Raw genomic sequence first — 21,590 nt, forward strand, 5'->3', positions numbered from 1 at the left:
GAGTAGCCATTAGAGCCAAGGAAGTCCAGCTCCCCAGCTCCAGTGTAGGGGAGGCTATTTTTAGAGTGTGATGCTGAGTCGACGAAGGAAGAGAGGTGCGGTGGGAGAAGTGTTTCTGAGCAAGCCCATGGGGCGTATCAGAGACTTGCAGCCTCACTCTGGTCCCAGGAACACACTCTTTAACACAAAATAGTTTTGCACAGTTTAAATAGTGGTTCATTTCTAAGATGACATATTATAGCTGAGTATTAAATCCAAATAATTTTTTGGTGACATTAATTCACAAAAATGAAGTGTTCATTTTGAGAGGGGACATAGGAGCTTGTGAATTCAGTTTAAACATCCTTGGCCCAAAACTGACAAATTATGGCAAGAAAAACACAAACCCGTCCAGAGTGCTCTACATAGAAATGTATTCATGTAAACAAAACTGGACTTCTACATACAGTACAGTAGAACATAACATAACACTAATACCGACAGGTAAACAATATCTCCATCTACCTATAAGCAGGCTGCAGTTACACATAGTTTCTTTTGTATTTCTTTAGCATTTTTTTTTTTACTTTTAAGGCATGTTAACTATTTATCATAATGACTTGGCAATGGGCACACACTTACACACTTCAAGTTACTCTACATTCCAGACCAGGAAAACACAGAAATACAAAAGACACAGTCAACATTAGATGGACCTATCCGCAGATGCTTTTTCATAGATTTGATTTGAAGTCTAGAATGTGAGTAGAATATCCGTGAAACATTAATAGCTTTCCTTATCATTTTACTAGTTTATAATTAATCTCTAAAGAGATTCATATGGATCTCTAAAGGATATACGATACATAAGTAGGGGTATGAACCATATCCCTACTTATGTAGTAGCTCAACTGGGTTAAAATACTGCTTTTCTGAACACTAGATCAGCTTTTCTGTTTAGTTGAGTTCTCCTTCAGTGGAATTCACTTGGTGAGGCATTGAACACTATACACAGGCACTAGCAGGTACACTTGACATGGCTCCTTACACACATGGAAAATAACATCGACCCAAAAGTCTTCTCATCCTTACATGACCACAACACAACTGCCCACAGTGTCCTGACCACAACACTGCCCACAGTTTCTTTGCTGTACTTTCTCTGAATATGGGGGCCCAATCCTAAATTTATATGACTGTAAAACTATATGAAATGCAATGTTTTGATATTACCCAGCAGTAGAATCTCAAGATTCAGACTGAAATATGGATTCCGATGAATAATGTCTATGTAATGGACACATTTCAATAACATATCCTCTGCATGACTGCAAACTTGTAGCTCAAAGGCACTGGTGATTCCATGTTGATACTGTAAAAGGACTGGTCCCTGATGATCAGGTCAATGTATTAAACAGCATTTAAACAGTGGCATAGCTTAGGTCCTCTCTTAAGTCATAGACCTTTAAAGTGAGTGGAGGGGGAAGAAGGTGACAGATGGCATTCTAGAGTGACTTTTTAGAACAATGGCAGCAAGTAGAGGGAAACTGCAATCTGCCGTGAGGCAGATACCACTGTGTATTCAATGGTATAGTGAGTGAAAAACTCTTTCGCTAGTAAGTCATCATAATTCAGGGGAAAGAAAAACAGAGTTATAAAGCTAGGTTTGCTCGTTCCCTCTCTCCTTTCCATCAACCAAAATGTGAGAGCAAAGCAATCTTCTTTGAAACATGTCTTTGATGCATTCAATGTCTCTCACTGTACTCTTCCGCACTAGCAGTTAAACAAATGTTTCTCTCTAATAGCCACTTAATAAAGCAATCACTTGTAAACACTTTCCATTCCTAATTGCTGGTTACTTGCTGGGATTGCAACAGGAAGCAAAGAATACCCAAGAGCTTGCCTCTGAATCTGAAGCATCTCTCAAGCACTGTTTTGGTCCGCAATAAAGTATTCATCATAACACTGCAGGAGAATATCACTTAATCTGATTTTACAACCACGGTGTTGTGTTTTAACAGTTTGTTCTCATACTGTTTCTCCACACGTTACAAACCAAATGTCAGAGACAGACAATGGACGGACAGACACACGCGCGGACACACACAAACACACACGCACACACACACACTGTACAGTTTGAGTTGATGATGGTTGGTTCTGATGCAGGGGGGTCTGTGGTGGTATGACTGCTCTCCACTGCTCCATCGATGAGGGGGCCCAGCAGGCTACAGTGCAGAGCCTGGTCTTACTGGATAAAGGGCATGCGCTCCTTGTTGTCAATGTCCCCCTCGTGCTCCTCCTCCTCCTCACCGGCCTCGCTGGTCTCTGTGCTGTCACTGGCCATCTATACAGAAATAGCTCATCATCATCATCATCTCTCCATAACTACCGGTAGGCTCCAAAACCACTGTCATAGCAGACTAGGTCTAACATTGTTGTTGATTGACCAAGGATAACATCAAAGCCAACTGCTGTTACCATGACAATATTAATCAAACTGCTTTATTGGTGCTCATGGGTTAAGGAAATTATGTAAATAGTTGTAGTAACATTGTATTAATACACCTCTGTTTTGATTTTGTTATCATGTTTGCTTCGCTGTGCACAAGGAGGTTTGACATTGCAGAGTCACCATGGAAACCAATGTTGACATTCTGTTCATTGTTAAAAGGTTCTGTCTTATCTACGTAACGACCAACATCTGCTCATGTCGCTCTGATTTGAAAAATGCCTTTCATGCATTCTTCACCCGATTTGTTCCCTGTACTTTTGATCATGTTTATCAAAGCTTACAATGTACACTTACCAAAGGTGTAGGGGACTTCTCTACATCCAGAATGAGTTTTCCTATGTTGCCCCGGTCATGAATCCTCTGCATTGCTTCCTTTACCTGGGATATAAATACATTAACAATCAACACACAAATAAATACATATTTAAACAGTTCAACAGGTTTTTTTCTTTAAGTGGCGAGAATGCAGTTCAAGGCTCTGTACATGAGGTGGCAGTAGTGACAAAGATAGCAAAATGGTGATCGAGTTATGTGAACAAATGAAAGGAGACAAAGCAATCATTCTGGTGAGGGGTTGTGGGGTCTCTTCAGAACATTAGAATTCCATTGAGAACCATCTAGAGTCATTTACTTCTAATTTGAGAATCCTATCTCGCAGAGGGCGATTTTAAAACACCCAGATTCTTTACTTTATAGAGCACCCTGATATGTGTTCAGCACGCATACCAGCCAACCTCACAACTGAGGTAGTTGTGATGTAATTAAATACAGTCAATTGGCATAAAAGTGTTGAGAAATATTTTAAGAGGCTGAATGTAAGTAAACAAGTGTGTGATTCAGTGTTGGCTACAAGTGGCTACAAGGCTGAAGGTCATGTTCTCAACTGTTACAGACTGTTCGTTCTGCAGTTTGGAGATGTGAGAGGACACACTCAATACTCAATAAGCGTTAAGCAGATGTAGAGATGAACACATCCATGGTTTAGTCTTCCCTCTGAATGAATCACAAAACGTGAGGTTAGTGTCTAACTCTGCCAAACATGGAATGTGCACAAACGCATACAAATACCTAGAAAATCATATTCAACGTCATTACAGTTACAGGTGGCATTTTACCCTGGCTATACAACGCCATTTTCACAGTGCCGTATTTTGTATTGTGGGAGTCGACATTCCACAAGGCAACGGCTGCAGTGATGGAAAAGAACTCAGAACATAAGTGTCCTTCTCCAAGCCAGACACTGATTAGTCAATGCCTACAGTTCCACCATTCCACACCCCTTGGCCGTGACCTACAGATATTGACCTGTGTCAAATAAGTTGTAAGCTTGCAGCTTATCGTATGATTCCTGGTGAGAGTTGACGGGTTCACCAGACACTCAATACATTTCAGAGCAATATTTCACTGAAAGCCACAGACCAGAATGATATGACTAATTATCCAAATCCTCTATCTCAATCCAATTTTGACTGGGACCCAGCGTTGGGTAGCAACAGTAAGTATACGTGGACATGACAGACAGATGCTGCCATAAAGTCACATATTTAGCAGCATTTCAATGCTTTCTACCAATAGTTTATAGTTTTGGTTGATATTGTTCGTTATCATGTTTAGCTCTCACAGCAGACCAGTGTCCTTCCTGTAAACAGCCTTTAGACAACCGGCCAGCTGCTGTGCAGAAAGGGGCATTGCCGATCGCAGTCTGCCCCTCTGTGCCTGTGCGATGAGGGTGATTGCTGCAGTATGCATCTATTACTGCAGCCTATAGCGATGCGAGCACAGTCAATTGCATTGTTGAGAGCTACCACATCTATGCAGGCATATATTGCACATTCTCCCCTGTCAGAGTACTGGCAAAATTGACTTTGAAATGTGGTTGTAAAGAGCCATTAAGCACTCATGAAAATGATTTTTTTTTTAAACACACACAATCTGTTTTGTAAATTTAAAAGGTTGCAATATTTCCATTTTTACTCAGTGGCACCCCTTTCCCCCAAGGGTTCAAAACTATTAAAATTAGTCACAGGTCATATCTTATGTCAAAATACACCTTTTTATTTCAGCTATTCACAGAATGCAACTGGGCATTTATTGTATTCTACCAAAGAACCATAATGGGCTCTATTACTTTAATAGCTCAATTGTAGGTTATTCATAATCAATCAACCAATTCATATATATGTCATTCATACTTGGGAAAGCTGAATGAAATGGCTTTGAGGCAGAATGTTGAACTACAGGGAATTCACAAGAACTAGGGACTCCCATTGTAGACTGGTCTACTTTGGTGAGCTGGATTTGAGCCATGTACTGTAACTCTGATATGTGATGTTTAATAGAATTATATTTAATCCGTCTTATTTCTTCTACAATTCCAACAGAAAATCAATCCTGTATAATTTGGTTTGAGTATGCCGCTATTACATTTTCTCTTAATTTTTAATAAACTTTCAGATAAATTTATTGTATATCTTCCAGACACAAGCACAATTTGTTGAAATGAGTATGTATGTGTGTTCATTGGTTTTTAATTTTTGTGTTTGTGTGTGCGCATTGTGAAATGATGAACATACATGCTTATTGAGTCATAATATGCCAGCGTTGGCATGATGAACAGTATTATATTCATGGGAAAGGTTAACATGATTGCTCTACCTATGCTATTCATTATTACTCTCCTGGATCTAATTCATCACTACATGGGGAAAGTTCAGTCCAAGACAGATGACAACAGTGAATGTCAGGAAATTATTTTCTCATTACGACAGACTAAGACAGGACACGCAATGCCTCTTTGTGACAATGCCATTGTTTCTAAAACATTGCACGTGTATAGGAATGAAACAATCCACATTGAGGGCAGAAGTGGGTCAGGGACCTAAACTAACAATGATGGGGAGGTTTTAGTTTGCGAGCTGGTAGGGGGTTATTGTACTGCAGGCAACTCTCCGGGAACCAGTAATGAGGATCTGCCCAGTCTTAGCTGTGTGCTCCTGGAGTGGAGCCTGTATAGGACACCGCCATTGGTCTGTTCTCTACCAAGTCACTTCCAACTGGACAACCAACTCTTCTCTAGCACAAAAACAGCATGAGTATCCAGAAATCTCCTCTCGCCCTCCCAGGCACACACCTTCCGAATCCACTACACCTCCTCTACCCCTGTAACACCCCAAAACATATTTGCACCAACTCCTCATACAGACACACACCCTCCTTCCAAGTCAGAATGGTTGGCCAGGGTCAGCATTCGCACTAACCCACACCCCCAGAATTCTACTCCCACACACACAAGCAGTGGGCTGTCTGTTTACAAGCTTGCCAGCCTGTCTCCCTGCCAGCCAGCCAGCCAGCCTGTCTGCCAGCCAGCCTGTCTGCCTGCCTGTCAGGATGTGTGCCTGCACACCACTCCTCTATAATGAATGATGATGAATCTTTTCATGGGCTTTTGATTTTAGAGGACAGCTAACATGTCCTGCCAAAGTTCACTGACAACAACAGAAAGAGAAAGTTGCTGGTTCAGTTGGGAGGGAGCACATATACAGTATATTTTCTGAACACACTACTCTTTAAAACATGGTATCATTGGTCCCATAACACTGTACTACACCTTCTGGAGGGCCACCTCTACAAGTTCCTGTAGAAGATTTCCAACTCTACACGGTGTAATGTTTGTTAATAAGGCCAAGGGTTCACACTGACTTCATGACTCAATGTCCTTAAAACACACTGCTTTTTGCACTGCACTACACAATCTTGTACCATTTGTATTTTTTGTAATATTTGTATTTTGATATTGTAAATTACTGCAACTTATATGTTATTTTATATTTTATTGTATAGTTTATTTAAATTCTAATTCCACTTAGTACTGCTAGTTATGTACCCTTAGTATAGTTAGTCCTCATATTTAAATTTCATATTCCTATATGTTTAATGTTTGCACCTTCCTGCCAAAGCAAATTCCTTGTCTGTGCAAACTTTCATGGCGAATAAAACCCATTCTGATTCTGATTCTAAATACATAAGCAACAGTTCATGAAGGCCCTCACAGACATGGCTAACAGAAAAATGCTATCCCAGTGTCGCTGTGGTCTATCAATTTATTAAATCATAAACACAGCTTTAGTCAGATATCCCTGAAATCATTTTGACATTGATACCTAAATCTGACACACATGCAATGTGGTGGGAGACTGAGGTGGATTACCATTTGTGTTAAGTCATGTATTAGCCTATGAGCATCACATGGTCCTTCCTAAGATGCGTGGTTAGTTGATAAAAGACTTGGCCTTTTTCAGCAAGCAGCTGTAATGTGAATGCTTAGCAGGGAGGCGCTCCTCTGAGATCGATAGAGGCAGCTCCTTAACGACCAGATATCATCTTCTGCACCAAGAAGAACAGCTCACATTGTCCCATCCTCCACACGCATTTCACACACACACAAACACACACAAACACACTCACAGGATATATATATATATATAAATGTTTGTAGGTGTCTGCTGCAATTATCAGATATCGGAAAGAGCCCTGTCACAGAAGAAGGAGAGCAAGTAATTGGGGCTGGGTGATACCAGTACCTGTCATATGGTATCACAAGAGAGGACTATGGTACAAATGAGTGCATTTCAAATGAGATACATATAAAATACTTTACATACACTCCTCACAAAAAGTACAAATTACAGCGGAATCCTGCTTATTTTTGGTAAAGTGGTAAAGCTTCTTCTGAACACCATGAGAACCGTTAAGGAATCTTAATCAAGTCAGTAGCTAAAGATTCTCAGGAACAATCAAATTCAATCGGGATTCTCAGACCTGCAAATACCTCCTTTAATCAGTTTACGATGGCCAGAGCGTCTGTCTGTGCTCTTTTCACACTATTGTTCCACAATAACAAAAGAGGGTTTTCACTGAATGTTCCGGCAGGGCTGTGGTCTAGTAGATGTACCCATGCAATTTAGGCTTATCAAGTTGATGTCAACATGACAGGGCTCTTGATAAACAGTGGACCAAGACTACTACATAATACTACGTATTATTTACCACAAAAATACGGTTGTGACAACAGTTGATATCTGTCATGTCAAAATGAATGATGCTGTTGTTGAATGAGTCTGTAACTCTCCCAAGCTCCCAAATATGAGGCAAATGTGCTCGCATTTGAGACTCTGAATACATTAAAAAAAAATACAAATTATTTAGTCTTAAGCATGACAAGAGGGGAAAATAATGCATTATCTTTATTTAATTATTTATTTATTTAAGTACAACGATGTAGTAGTACATCGTACTAGTAGTGCATCTCTTCTTAAGTCTCTTAAAATAACTGGAAGTATACATTAATTTTCATGAATCTCTCTCACAAAAGAATGGAGTCATCCACATCTTTATCTCCGTGCAACAACATTTACAAGAGGAGAACACAGGTTCCAGCTCCAGCCCTGGACATGCCAGGGGTTTCAGATCCTTCTAGCCTTAATGACGAGAGACAGCCAGACTTCTGTGTTCTTTACAGAGCTTCAGTCAGGCCTCTGTCAGGTGGAGAGTGATTACCTCAGCCAGCACAACCAAGGCCAAGATCACGCAACATGTGGACCAATTACAGTGTCCATCGGAAAAGCTGCAGGAGGCCCAGCAAGCGGGGGTTGAGGGGGTGAAAACAACCATTTTCCTCTCTGCCGTAAACAGACATTGTAAAGTTGTGAGGGTAGAGACAGTAACAATTCATTCGTGAAGCATATTATGGGGATCTTGCTGCATAGCATACACACTGGGAACCGTGTGTCAATCCCCTCTCTGCCAGTGAATCCAGGCAATCAAACATGGCAGTCTCTGTCTTTCTTGTCTCTTAAGAGCCCATGTGCTTCCCACAAATGCGGCCCGGCCATCTCAGCCGAGTGGTCAGTGAGACAGCCTGGTCACTGTCCTGACACTGCGGCCTTCACTGAGGTCTGCCACGCATTCTGCTGCCACGTTTACCACGTTCCAGAGCAAGGGCCTGCGTTTCCATGGCAACATGACCAAGCTTGGCAGGGTGAGGAGATGTCAGAGCTAGAGTGATATATGTAGGGCTAATTCTGCAGCACAGTTACATGACAGGAGATGACACTGCAGGACACACTAGAGCACTGTGTAGGGCCAGAAGTTCCCTTACTGCAGGTGTGCCATGTCAAGGGTCTTTCTACTGTCAAAACAGGCTTCATCTAAGAGCTTGAACTGGAAATAATTCTTTAACAACCAGATGTATCTGGAAACAGTTCCAAGATTCAGTACTGGGACTTAAACTTCCAAAAATAATTGGCTTCCAATTTAAAAAGTTTAACTGTGACCACCTAATGACTAAGAATCCTGACTTTGTTCCCTCAATAAAGGAGAAATAATTTCACTGCAGCCAGACAGCCAGCCAGCCAGCAGACCATCTAGCCAGCCAGTCAGCTAGTAATGGCCTCATGGTCAAAACACGTTCTGAAAAATACACTAAAGTGTTGGTGAACAAGTGCCGCTAAAAGGATAGTAAATCAGGGGTTTCTGCAGCCTTCCGAGTCCTGCAAGGCCTGGCTCGAGGGAGAGGAGAGCAGAGCAGAGCACTCAGGATGCACAAGAGCCTCTGAGGTAAATATGGTTGACTCTGTAGGTGTACACTTGTGTGTAAACGGCCAATACTATTACAATCCCTAGACAACATACAGGTGCATAGTGTAGATCTTTCATCAAAATGGCATTAGTTACAGTCATATAAGAAGGCTTTAATACCACCAGTTAGTTTGCTCAAGGTGAGTGTATGCCAGACATACTGTAATACTACTTCAAAGTTCTTATTATGAAGGTAAATTCTCATTTCCTGATACGTCGTCAAAGGCAGACAGAGCTGCAGGAGGTGGATGCAGCTGTGGAAGTCTATGGTACGTCGGTGCATTCTTCCAATATCTCTCCTCCTTCTCATTTGTGTTCAGTTCTGGGGCACTGTGTCATGCCCTCCACTTCAACCTAGTCCATACCAGGCTCTCTCACCTGTGTGTGTGTGTGTGTGTGTGTGTATGTGTATGTGTATGTGTGTGTAAGCATGGCTCCAGGCGCCAGTGATCCAGACCATGTCTTCCACTCCACTTGCTTTGTCTACACACCTGAGGTTCATCAACTCAACAGTATATCTACTCCGGTTCTCCAACCACTCACCGCCACCCCCACACGTTGTGTCACACATCAGTTTCCTTCTCGGCCACGTCGTAGGACTTGATTCGTAATTGTGACTGAGTCTGTAGGAGTTATCACCTATCATACAGTTTCACTCCCCGGGTGCCTACCTGTCTTGTTTGCCCTGCCAGCCCAGCCCTCCTGCCTCTCCCATCTGAGTCCTCTCGCTCTGATCCCCGTAATGTCTGCTTCTCTACCCCATCAGTACAGGAGAGCATGTCTGTGGTACTCAGGGAGTAGCATGGGTATGGCATGGAAGATTGAAACATTTGGCGTCAAAGCCAATCTTCAAAGCAGAAGCTGTAAAAAGCATAAGAAATCTTACTGGGGTCTTCTGGGCTGAATCAGATACCAGCGGGGCTTCCAGGGCATAGTGGTTTATATTCACTGTGCAAAGTTGATTGATATATGGCTTTGAACAACATCTGTGTCTGGAGTTTGAAGCTAGGTGGAGCAACAAAATGTCCCCGGGTCAACAAGATATGTCATGAAGAGATGGTCCATGAGCTGCCTTTTCATTGCAGACGATAAAGGAAGAAAGCAAACAATCGTGGTGCAGCCGCAGGCTCCACAAAAGCTGTCCTTTGATAAATGCAGCTTTCCAAAGCATCCAGATATTTATCTTCAGCTGAGGCCGGAGGGGCATGCAGAGTCCAGAAAGCATGAACACCGCACAGGTAATAAGATTTCCATTGCTGGGAGACGACATTGCCAACTCATTTCTCTCCCCCCTCGGGGTCTTGTATCATGTGATCTCAGGGAAAGACGGAACGACTTCAGCCAGGCTCGGTCTCGTTGTTCCAACACTTGAGACTCTCATTCAAACCTCTCCTTCTCTCTACAGTAGCTAGAACAATTACTTTGTCATCAACTCTTTCTCGGTTCTCTCTCTCCTCCACGCACACTGTGTCAGCTGCAATCTGCACATGATGAGCAGAGTGGTTGAGCTCTCTACAGTAAGGAACAATCTAACACAATAGAGTAGAGGCTTCTGTTGGACGACAGTGATACCCATGCCATGCTGCCAGGTGGCCTTTCCCGAGCACAGAGAAGTCTACACTAATCCTTATGACTCTCAAGGGCATATTCATACATAATGTGACAGTTTGAGAGAACATTTAAGAAATAAATAATATTCGACCAGCTAAAATGGAAAGGTTAGGCTGGGTGCAAAGAAACAGCGCTTGTGCTGCATTCAGGTGACAGAACTCAATTCATCACTCGCCAGACTGTGTCTTCTGACGCAGGGGCACAAAGACAGATCTGTCAGGCAGAGTCTTATATATACTCAGGAGTCATTTCACTGTCAACAGTATCTAGAAAGTCCACTAAGTGCAGATAAGTGTCTTCTATTTAAGAAACAATATACACGAAAAGTATTAAATGTCCATTTCTTTTTTTTATGTTTGCATGCCAGATGCTGTAAAGAACTGGAAGCTAATTGTGTTATTTGCAGAAGGAAGACATATTAAAATGTTTAACGCTCTAAGAGCCAGCAGGTCCATAATCAACCAATTTGTTTTCTGATGGACACTTATGACAAGCAGAGTATTTTTTTTGCTTTCCCACAATGAGTACAAAGAATAATGGAGGTGTATTTTGTAATGAAAAATAAAATATTATTTACAGTGCCTGCCTTTGACTCTGAGGTAAAGATATTTTAATACATTTGGTAAAGAAAACACCTTGGTCACTATATTTTAGGTGAAAAAAATATTTTTAATTTCTATAGCTGTCTGATCATTTACAGCACCCATCCATACTGATGTGAGTTTGCAAGCTAGTGGTTGAAAGGCACACACTTCTGACACCATGACAACTAAGCAAATGGGTGGGGACTGGGAGTCAGTAACTTTCCCATTATGTTCAACATAACTGCACTAGGATGACTGAGAAAAACAAACCAAACCGCTATTGAAGTCACTCATTTATGCTAAATAATCTGTTTAAAAGTATACTGTAAATGTAAAAAGAACAGCACCAATCCACATAATCACTGTCTGACTACGCATACCCATTTCAGAAGGAGATTGAGATACTTCGTGTTTTCTCTCTCTTAATTCTACCATAATTAGCAAGGAATCTTGTTAAGTAGCATTAGTGCTAAGAAATAGATGAATCTCAGTAAGGCCACCTGCTTTAGAGATAATTCAAGACCTTCATGCCTCAGCTCAACAAAGAAAGAGGCTCAATGGAAGTTTGGATGGAAGGATTTGTAAAATATTTCTTTATAAAAATGTATATGGTGAAAATCAGACAGCTCAAAGAAAAGCCTCCCTCATTCCTCTCTACAGGATACGCCAATTATATTTTAACTTCAAAAACCAAATGATGCAAGAATCGGTCGGCAGGCAGCAATTTAAGATCAAAAATGGAAGAACGAAACAGAAAATAACTACATCTAATGTCATGCCTCATTGCTTCGTCTTAACTGTTTGTACCCAGATACAAAACCAACCTGTATCGTTAAGATGTGAGTAGAGTTTATTTCTGTAAAGAAAAGTCCAAACTAATTCAGGCCCTCTGTAATCCACCAAGCAAGCATCTGAAGACAGACACCATGACCTGCCCAAATATAAATGTCTCATTAGCGTTTGCTCATGAACAGAGAAGGGTGTGATGGTATTCCTCCAAAGGTTTTCAGTCAAGCCCAGACAGAGAGGAGCAGAGACTTTGAATGCACAGGCAGAGACTGGAGAGAGGTGATTGAAATATATTGAGCTGTGTGGGCGGGATGGGGGAGTGAAGCGTAACTGTTGTGATAAAAGCATGGTTCAGGACTACAAGCCCACCTGCCTCGTGTGTGGGGGTGGGGGGTGGGCATCCAACGACAGATGACAACTCCTCACAGCTCGGATTGGTGACAAACAACAGATGACACCCCATCCGAGATGTTTTCACACACCACCTCCTCTAAAAACCCGGCCATCTTCCCCCGTCATCTGTGTTACCTTCGTTTCCATGTGGATTTGGGCACGGTGCTGGGAGCGTTCACAGACGGGCTGTGACAGACCTGTCAATCAAACAAGTTCCACAAGGAGCAGTTCAGGCATGGGTCCTACCTCCTCTAACGCCCACAGGGAGTCCACCAGAGGCTTGATCTTCTTTTGGCTGTAGAGGGCCATGAGCTTCTCCACAACCGTCCTCACCAGGCCATACCTGCCCTGCTTGAACAGGAGGTTGAGGAGCGAGAACCCAGCAATGACTTTGTTCTCCTCGTACAGTTTAATGGGGTTCACCTTCTCCACCTGCCACCACTGTGGAGTCCAAACAGACACACAGGCACACCATTTGAAAACACTGTCCCTATCCGAATTCGCGCTACTGTTTGCATAATAATAACAACGGATTGACAGATAAAGCATCTGTGACTCACAGATTTTGCAAAGCTGAAGAAACTCTTTGTTTCCCCGGTCACCATGTTTGATGAGCCTGAGAGCACAACAACAAAAGACAAAAGTGTACAGTGAGGCAGCGCTGCTATGCAGACTGCTGGGCAGTAAAGGGGATTGTGGGGGAGTAGTGGTTGGCACCGTCCTTTTCCCTGGCGTGCCCTGGCACATTCCCAGTATCACACTAGTTAACTCTACCAGTGATAATGCCAATAATTGATTCACACAACATGATTTGTATTACAATTTTGAATGTCACTGTCAAATCAATTCAAATCAAAATGTATTTGTATAGCCCTTTTTACAAGCAATGTCACAAAGGGCTTCACATACGCCCACTGTAACTCTAATGCTACATTATCTCGGGGCTGGGCAGACTTCTGTGATTAAGCATGTTCAGATAGGAAGGCAGAGCCAGAGAGTCGCTGTGTCTGGTCTTAACACGGCTGAATTTTGATCAATTATTTATCAATTAAAATTATTTTTCAATTTCCTCCTGTGTCAAATGAGATCACATACATTCACTATAACCTGCTGGTGAGTTGTTTCATTCAGATAATAGAATATTATGCATTCTCGGCACATGCAGAAGCAAAAGGTCTGACAAGCTTGGGTCAATTTCATGTTCAAAGCAGGACAGACGAATTTCAGGTAATCACCTAAACATGAATAAATAATGTTATTTCTATGTATTTGCTGCCTCAAGACCAAAATGGTTCATTTAAGATATACTGCATAAAATATACTGTACATCACTTTATATCAAGTATGTCCCACACACAAACACTGTGAACATTTGTATTGCATACCATAGATATGTGTGTATCGGGCACTCAGAATATAAATACCACATAGACCACTAATTAGGAAACCATGTAACAAGTGCACATATCACCCACCATACAGTATGTATGTTCCCAGAGGCTTAAGTAGGCCCAGGCCTTTCCCAGTGTTTTCACCACACAGGCAGTCTAGGACGATGTCCACCCCCTCCGGAGAGATCCTAAAAGACACAGGAAATTCAATGAGCTGCTCCTTGTTTCCCGATTAGAGACAAGCTCAGTCACAGGCCTCATGAGCAGCCAGAAAAGAAATGAGTTCATCGGCAGTGTTCATTAAAATGCTCTCTCAAATACCATGAACAAATAGACAATGAACAGTAAATGAAGGAAAGTTCCTCAAATATCTAAGGCAGTGTGTGCACAACAGCACTCATTTAGAGGTACCAACATGTAAGAATGAAAGGCATGTGCTAATCAAGGCATTCTACTGCCTGATCAAGAGGGTCCTAATGCCTTCCTTTCTGCCTGGTGGCCCCACGGCTGCCTGCTTGGCTAAACTACTCAGCAGTCTTGTGATGCCCTTGGTCTTGCCTATTGTAAAAAGTAGGCCTTGAGACCAATTTAATTTTGCTTTGCTCTTGATCCTGAGAGGAATGTTGGAGCCAGAGAGATGAAAGGATTATTAATCTGCCTTTCTGATAGCCCTAAATTCATCACCATTGTGATATGTTCTAAAACAGTACTTTCCAAAAGGGGAATTAAGGATTAGCCCCCTTAAGAGGAAACACAGCTCAATAGATAGAATAGCTAGACTCCAGTGTTGAATTGTTATTTATGAAAGAATCATGTATAGACCCTCGTTCAGAACACGACTAATCTGACTTGTTCGTCTCTGGCTGGATGACTCACCTCACCTCACAGCACACTATCACTGTTCCGAATCGTGGCACATTTAAGGCAGATTGGACCTCACTAAGAGGTTTACTTCTGAAATGTATTACATAAGGGTAGGCAGCAATCCTCTGTATTGCAATGTATTAGAAACCTGTTAAAACAAAATGTAATCTGGGAATATTCTTTTGAAAAAATACCAAAACAATTACCTTGAACTGCTCTTTAAGCTATCTGAAGATATTGAATGTTCAGGACAGCCAGTCTAACACAATAGTCCTGTATCCTTTTGGTATTTGTAAAGCATCTAAGCTCTTTATTGATTGGTTCATTTTTCTAGTTCCCCAGAGCCCAGCCTGTTGCAGGTTGATCAGGCTTTAGAGAAGCTCGGGGTGCTCCACCCCACACAATGCTGTTGTTCGTGGAGACGAGCTGTTTGTTGCCATGGGGACCGCAGCCACACAAGTCCAAATAAGGCATTGGGTAACATCTGCATCACCACTGAGGTGATGCAGATGCCACGTTATCACATTATCACTGTCATAGTATAGCGACAAAATATGTCTACATCACAATAATATTCACCTATAATATTCAATCCTTTCTTAGACAATTGGATTTCCTTAGAAACCCAATTACCGCTAATATGTATACCAACTAACTGTTCATTTCTTAAACTGAGTAAATCCCTATTGTGGTATCTTTGTCCACAAGGCAAAATTACAGTTGATCAAAAATAATAAAAATTCCTACTTTTTAACTTCTTGTACATAATCCAGGTTTCTGTCAAAGAGGTGAGTCACCGAGTCTTTGATGGCATCATGTTTGAAAGATGAGGCGGTCCCGAACACAGTGACGTTGGGTACAGTGGAACATAGCTGAGCCACAGCTTGACCCTGAAAAACAAGACAATCACTGCAAGTCACCGGGCGGCCACAGAGGCAGCGCTGTTTATACTGGAAGAGGCTAATCCAGACACCTGTCCATAGACCACCCCATAGTTACATGGCTCTCTTTGAGCTTTACCACATTGTTGTTGTTTGGTTTACAATTGAATTTCCTTTCACACATAACCACAAAGTCCTTTACCTAGGCTTTGCATGTATTATTTGAATAATGGTCCACCATATCTAGCATGTCCGCCACAATTCAGAAGTATTTGCAGTATTTCCTAAATCTGTGTGAAGTAGAGATATACATCGGGCATACAAAGTGATAGTTGGGCTACTGAAAAGGATGTCACTTTATCGCTAAAACATCCTTTGTGTGCAATTCTTTAAGCTGTGAAATAAATCATTATAAGATTTTACCAGCTTTAATAATAGCTAAATCTACGTAGCACAGAATGTGATCTTTGTGATAACAGTCACAGTCCATTACCTTCAAAAGCTAAATATGCCACTGTTGGTATCTATATTAACACATCAGTGATATGATTTCCAAAACAAGCTCTTTTTATGTCTGTCTGCCTCCCCTCTCTCTGTTTCTCTCTCTCTTTCTCTCTCTCTCTCTCTCTCTCTCTCTCTCTCTCTCTCTCTCTCTCTCTCTCTCTCTCTCTCTCTCTCTCTCTCTCTCTCTTCCCTCTCGCCCCGCCCACCTTCACTGAGACGCAGACTTACCACACCCCCGCCTGCCGAATGGACCAATACAGACATGCCGTCCCGGAGATTGGCGACCTCGAACAACATCATGTATGCAGCCACAAAGTTTACGGAGAAGGCTGCTGCCTCAGGGAAAGTCATCTCATCAGGGATCTTATAGACGCAATTCAGAGGCGTGCAGACCACCTCTGCCCAAGCATTGTAGTTCACAAAAGCCATCACCCTGTCCCCTATCTAGAGACAGGAAAATGAGTGTTGAAACATGATATATAGCAAAGGTATGGTTAGATGACAAAGTTAGATGAAGGTGCTTAATTATTTATTCTTGCAGGTGAAATCACATAATTTCAGATGATGTAATATCTAGAAATATAAGTAGGCTCCACATAGTATGATTTACCACACTGCTCCTTGACTTACCTCAAATCCCTTGGTGTTTTCCCCCATTGCCTCCACTATTCCAGAACATTCAAAACCTGGCACCAGTGGAGTTTTTGGAGGATTGTCAATATTTCCCTGCCGTACCATCAGGTCCAGGAAGTTTAAGCCACTGCAACATTGCATTTATTATGGATTTAGCTAAATAAATTATGCTGGATGTGGGGGTTTTTTCACCATAAGTGGTGAATCAAATGTGCATCCAGAAAATGTTGAGTCAGATTCCAGAAAAGTCTAGTAAGGCTGCATTCTCAAGGCCAATATGCTTCACAAACAATACAATTTTAAAAAGCTTGACACTTGGAAGACATTGGCTACTATTTGCATTCATTGTAGCTTATAGGCTATTATTGGCAGATGGCTACTAATATAGTTCGCCACACTGAAAGAAAAAACAAACGCCGCTTAGAGACTTCTGTTACTTTTATCAAGTATGCTTTTGCTTTTCATATAATTGCTTACATTTCACTAAAGTTAAAATTGAACGAGGCTGTAAATCACTACCACTATCTTTTCCAGATCTGTTCTAAATGAAATAACCTGTAACCTAAACGGAGTAGCTTACCTGCACAAATGCAGTATGTTGCTTATGTGAGCGGTACCATAATTTGAATAATTCAATAAACATTTACCATGCTTTGACACGAATTTTCACCTCTCCCTCTTGAGGTTCGGGCATCGCCTTCTTTGTCACCCGGAGTTTGTTCAGACCACCGAAACCGGCCAAAATCACGGCTCGCATTTCTTTGGCACCTCCAGAAGATACCGCATTTTCTGCTTCTTTTGCTCCATTCTTCTCTATCATGTGCTCAGTTTCCTCCATCATCTCCGCTCCTTCTTTAGCCATGTCGGTAGGCTTCATGAGGTGGAGGAGATGCAGTGCTGACCACCTCCTTCCACAGCAAGTTCAGAATACGCAGTAGCTATTGCCTATACTGTTCCTGTTCCGTAGCGACTGTCAAGCAGCAAACTCTGATGCGAATGATCAGAGATGACCTTCTCAACAACGGCAGTGCCATTTAGGATGTACTGAAATCAAACCCTAACCCTAACCCTTGCATATCTATGTTAATAGTTATTCATTAATAAAATAAAAATTTGTTTGTTACGATCTGAAATGTGCTATGATGCTGCGGCATGACATGACTTAAAGCCTAATTCAGATAACAAGAATTGCTACTCAATGTCATATAGGCTCGATAGGTTTGACAGGCTACAATATTATTATTATTGACAGGCTATTTCCTTTAAAATTATGTTTCTCTTACAATACGGTAGCCTACTGTGTCTAGTCTACACAAGAGGAAAGTTCGCCATCTGCTGGTGAATTTTTAAAAGTACGGTGAATATTGGTAAAGTGGGAATCTGATTCAGAATCAAGTTTAATCACCAAGTAGGCTGTCCACAACAAGGAATTCCCACGATGGTGTGCAGGCGCATACAGTAAACAAAGGGTAAAGTGGCACACTTAAGGTTGATCTTCCTACCTTGTAGTAATATGTATTTTAGTAAGAAATAAAAGTGCTGCAGAAAATCTAGAAATGTGTTTCAAACATATTGTTTTTGTTTTGTTACCAACCATTTTGTCTCTATCTCTGTCTTGGTAAAGTGGCACAGAGCGTTATTGGTAAACTGGGAATAGTCATTTAAAGGGGGTTCATGTTCCCTTTTGTTGTGTTCATTATGGATTTCCATGTCAAAAAACAATAATGATTGCAATTACTAGTAGTACTACTTTGGGATAGCCTATAATTTACTTCTTATCAGTAACTCTAATGTCAGAAGCTTAAAATGTATTTCAGGATAGAACGGTTCGACAGGGAGGAAGATGAGAAGATGAAAATATGACAAAAGGACAGAGCAAGAGAAGGTTGAATAAGAGGAGTGACAAAACAAAATTGTTCATGCATATTACAAGCAAATGAAATAATTAAAATATATGCATTGAAGTAGGCCTACCAGCCTCTGAGTTTTATTTATTGTAGGCCTATAGAAATTAAGTGTCCCACTTGCAATATCACATAAAAAGGTGGGGTTTGGACAACAGAGGCTCAAAGAAGGGTCACCCTTCGTTTGTTTGGTCTTTCTTGTTTTATCCTTATGAAAAGTTAAGGGAGACTTTAAAGTGTAAAGACTTTAAGCTTTTCTTTTTTCGATCAATTAAATAAATACAATGCTGGTCACACAATTAGACAGTAGACCAGATGCACATAATGCCACTAAAATCGAATCCCGGCCATTTTTACAAATTTCGCAAATTTTCGTCAAATCACATTCTATTTTATTTTTGTTTGCAGCTTCCCTTAGTAGCCTTTAGGTATTGTTGCATTCAGTATGGTTACAACATGGGACATAGGCCTACTACTTCGTCATAACACAGTGTCTTGGATTTCGGGACATCTGAAATATTTTCTGGCTTAGCTTACTAAATAGTATAGTAGCAATAAGATATTGAGATGCACCCTTAATCTTTCCTGGCATACTATATAGGCCTAGGCTATAGTATGGGTATTGGGATGTACCCTATGTTTTGGTGTCTTAATTTACAAATAGCCTAGATAAAATACAATCAGACATCTCAAATGTTTAGAGAATATTTACTAGTAATTTTGGTTTACAAGGAGGCATGACAGAAAGATAAACAGAGGCATGGAATGTGGTAGTTTGTACACTTTGAATGAACAACTACAACATTACGCAAAAAAAACGAACAGCACGATTCACTTTGCATAGAAGTTGCATTGCAGTTTTACTGTATATCTACTGTTTAGTAGAATCACTCCACAATTACATCCTGTTAAGGTATAACTGTTTACGCTACAGGTGGAGTCCCCCAAATTGTGAAATATTTGACTAATGAATCCATATCCTTGTGAGTCTGACGTTTTCCATTGTAGTTCTCTTGGCAGGCATTGAGAAGACAATCACACTCTCACATGGATTTCACAAGTTTCCTGTCCAACTTCTGAAATTATGGATTATTTATGAGTTTTACATTCACGCGTGTCACAGCTCATCATAATCATTCTACTCTAGACAGAGTACTGCTGTCTGCAGATACAGTAGGCTACATGTAAGGATGGTATAGTTATTATTTGATCAGTGTATTTAAGTTCATCCAATGAACATACAACCAAAATAACATAAAAAATGATCCATGACAGGGTTTGGATTTAGTCTTGCGGAACCTCTGTAAATATTCGTAGCCCATGCATTCCTTGGATTTCATCCTTCAGTGCCTGTGAATGAGCCAATAAACACATTTAGCAAACCCGTTATTCAGAAAATAATTACATAAGGGACAATTATTTTGAAAAATAAAACACAGCTGTGCTAAAGTACAGCCCAATCGCACAACAATATTTAACAAGCAAAACTGCATGAGCCAAAAACAATTCAAGGGCTCAAGCTAAATTGAATGACTTTAGATCAGCTCCCAGCTTGATGCAAAGACTACTCTGGAATGCATCGTTGATCATGTTTATCAAGTGTCTTCTAAGTTACCTGGTTGACTAGTTGGTGTTGTTGTACTGTTCTCTTCCCTTTAAACTCGTTGGATTCTATATGGATTTCATACATTGCACCACATCCACCTGGAACAAGACAGAAGACAGAACAATGTAATGACACGTAATTTGCTCATGGAAACATGTTTTAGTTTAGATGTATAGGTCCAACTGCTGAATACAATACCTGATATATCCACAACTTTAAGAGATGAGGCTGATGGAAACTTTTCTTTCAGTCTTTGTACGATCCGTACCTCACCCTCGGTCTGTGAGGAGAGGTTCCTCCGCAGCTGTTTGGTTATGAATATATTCTGGGGCACAAATAATTGCAATGACAAAGTTACAACCCATAATCAGATTTGTATGTGCGCAATGGGAGAAGGTCTACTAGTCCCGAGATATCTAAGAATATTTAGCGTAATGTCTACTCTAGCACTGCTTCCATTCTGAAATATCTAGACTAGCTAACGTTAGATGACCTAACGGCAATTAGCTAGCTCGAGAGCTAATGACTAAAAATACAATCGTATTCGTACTAGCTAATAGAATGTACTATGTTATTACTTGATTTTGTCGAATAAATCTTGAGATGGACTTCATATTTACGACTAGGTCCTGCAACTGGGATAAGACACGTCTGAAAGACTAAGGTCTGACAATTGCTTAGCTTTCCCGAGAAGTCATGCCCTGAGTATAAACAATATGACGCTAGTGTCGCACATAGTGACGTGGATCATGTGTTGCAGCTAGCGACCTCTTGTGGGGTGTAGGGGGACTGTTATTTTTGCTGTTGCCCACAGGCCAATAACCCATTGAAATATCCTTCGAAGGCAGTAAAGCTGATAATCATACGCGTACAAATGTAAGCTAGGCCTATTCAATTCATGGATTTCAAGTCTCACGCATTCACCGTGAGACTCACATTTCAATCAGTTCACACGCTGTCACGCAACATCTTGTATTTCTCAGGCTGAGAAGTAGGGATAACTTGTCCGCTACAATTAATGGACAAGGCGCAGGCATACGGAGGTAAGTTTTCTGCCGAGTTATCTGTCCCGAGTGATAGAGTCAAATGCCACATACCAGCCAGTCAAACCTGAGTCAAACACATCATCAGCAGTACCCCCACGTATTTTTGTAGGCTACCCAAACGTTGAAAGGCCTCACAACAAACTTTTGATGACTTTTGCGAACCCATTGATTTGACATGAACTGACCATGTTTTTTTATTGTTTTGAATAGCTCCTAGGTTATGTGACCTACCCTCAAACTACTTTCAGATTATC

General features: G+C 41.2%; 2 protein-coding genes across 3 annotated transcripts; both read right to left on the reverse strand.

Moving 5' to 3' along the window:
* Window positions 1-391: 391 nt before the first annotated feature.
* vat1l (vesicle amine transport 1-like) lies at window positions 392-18,046 on the reverse strand. Of its 2 annotated transcripts, XM_062471640.1 has the most exons (10): window positions 17,428-18,046; window positions 16,778-16,907; window positions 16,376-16,591; window positions 15,510-15,652; window positions 13,983-14,086; window positions 13,068-13,123; window positions 12,931-12,948; window positions 12,754-12,855; window positions 2,789-2,872; window positions 392-2,326 (listed from the first exon to the last, which is right to left on the reverse strand). In XM_062471640.1, the coding sequence occupies exons 1-10, from the start codon at window positions 17,655-17,657 to the stop codon at window positions 2,228-2,230; spliced, it is 1,182 nt and encodes a 393-aa protein (XP_062327624.1). In that variant the 5' UTR covers window positions 17,658-18,046; the 3' UTR covers window positions 392-2,227. The 2 variants fall into 2 exon arrangements, with proteins under 2 accessions (XP_062327624.1, XP_062327623.1); XM_062471639.1 differs by having other exon boundaries at window positions 12,754-12,948; window positions 17,428-18,041.
* Window positions 18,047-19,376: 1,330 nt separating this feature from the next.
* bola3 (bolA family member 3) lies at window positions 19,377-21,017 on the reverse strand. The gene is made up of 4 exons (XM_062471987.1): window positions 20,869-21,017; window positions 20,489-20,615; window positions 20,300-20,388; window positions 19,377-20,034 (listed from the first exon to the last, which is right to left on the reverse strand). Exons 1-4 carry the CDS (start codon window positions 20,902-20,904, stop codon window positions 19,969-19,971), a joined length of 318 nt encoding a protein of 105 aa, XP_062327971.1. The 5' UTR covers window positions 20,905-21,017; the 3' UTR covers window positions 19,377-19,968.
* Between the last annotated feature and the right edge of the window lie 573 nt (window positions 21,018-21,590).

The sequence above is a fragment of the Osmerus eperlanus genome, chromosome 10 (genome assembly GCF_963692335.1).
Source record: "Osmerus eperlanus chromosome 10, fOsmEpe2.1, whole genome shotgun sequence".
NCBI classification, from domain to species: Eukaryota; Metazoa; Chordata; class Actinopteri; order Osmeriformes; family Osmeridae; genus Osmerus; species Osmerus eperlanus.

Coding starts and splice junctions, on each gene's coding strand:
- vat1l (XM_062471639.1), bottom strand. CDS start 17,657: ATGAAGCCTACCGACATGGCTAAAGAAGGAGCGGAGATGATGGAGGAA. Junction 16,592..16,777: donor AAAACACCAAGGGATTTGAG/GTAAGTCAAGGA, acceptor TCCTGTCTCTAG/ATAGGGGACAGGGTGATGGC. Junction 2,327..2,788: donor AGAAGTCCCCTACACCTTTG/GTAAGTGTACAT, acceptor ATTTCTGTATAG/ATGGCCAGTGACAGCACAGA.
- bola3 (XM_062471987.1), bottom strand. CDS start 20,904: ATGAAGTCCATCTCAAGATTTATTCGACAAAATCAA. Junction 20,616..20,868: donor GATTTATTCGACAAAATCAA/GTAATAACATAG, acceptor TTTGTGCCCCAG/AATATATTCATAACCAAACA. Junction 20,389..20,488: donor TAAAGTTGTGGATATATCAG/GTATTGTATTCA, acceptor GTCTTGTTCCAG/GTGGATGTGGTGCAATGTAT.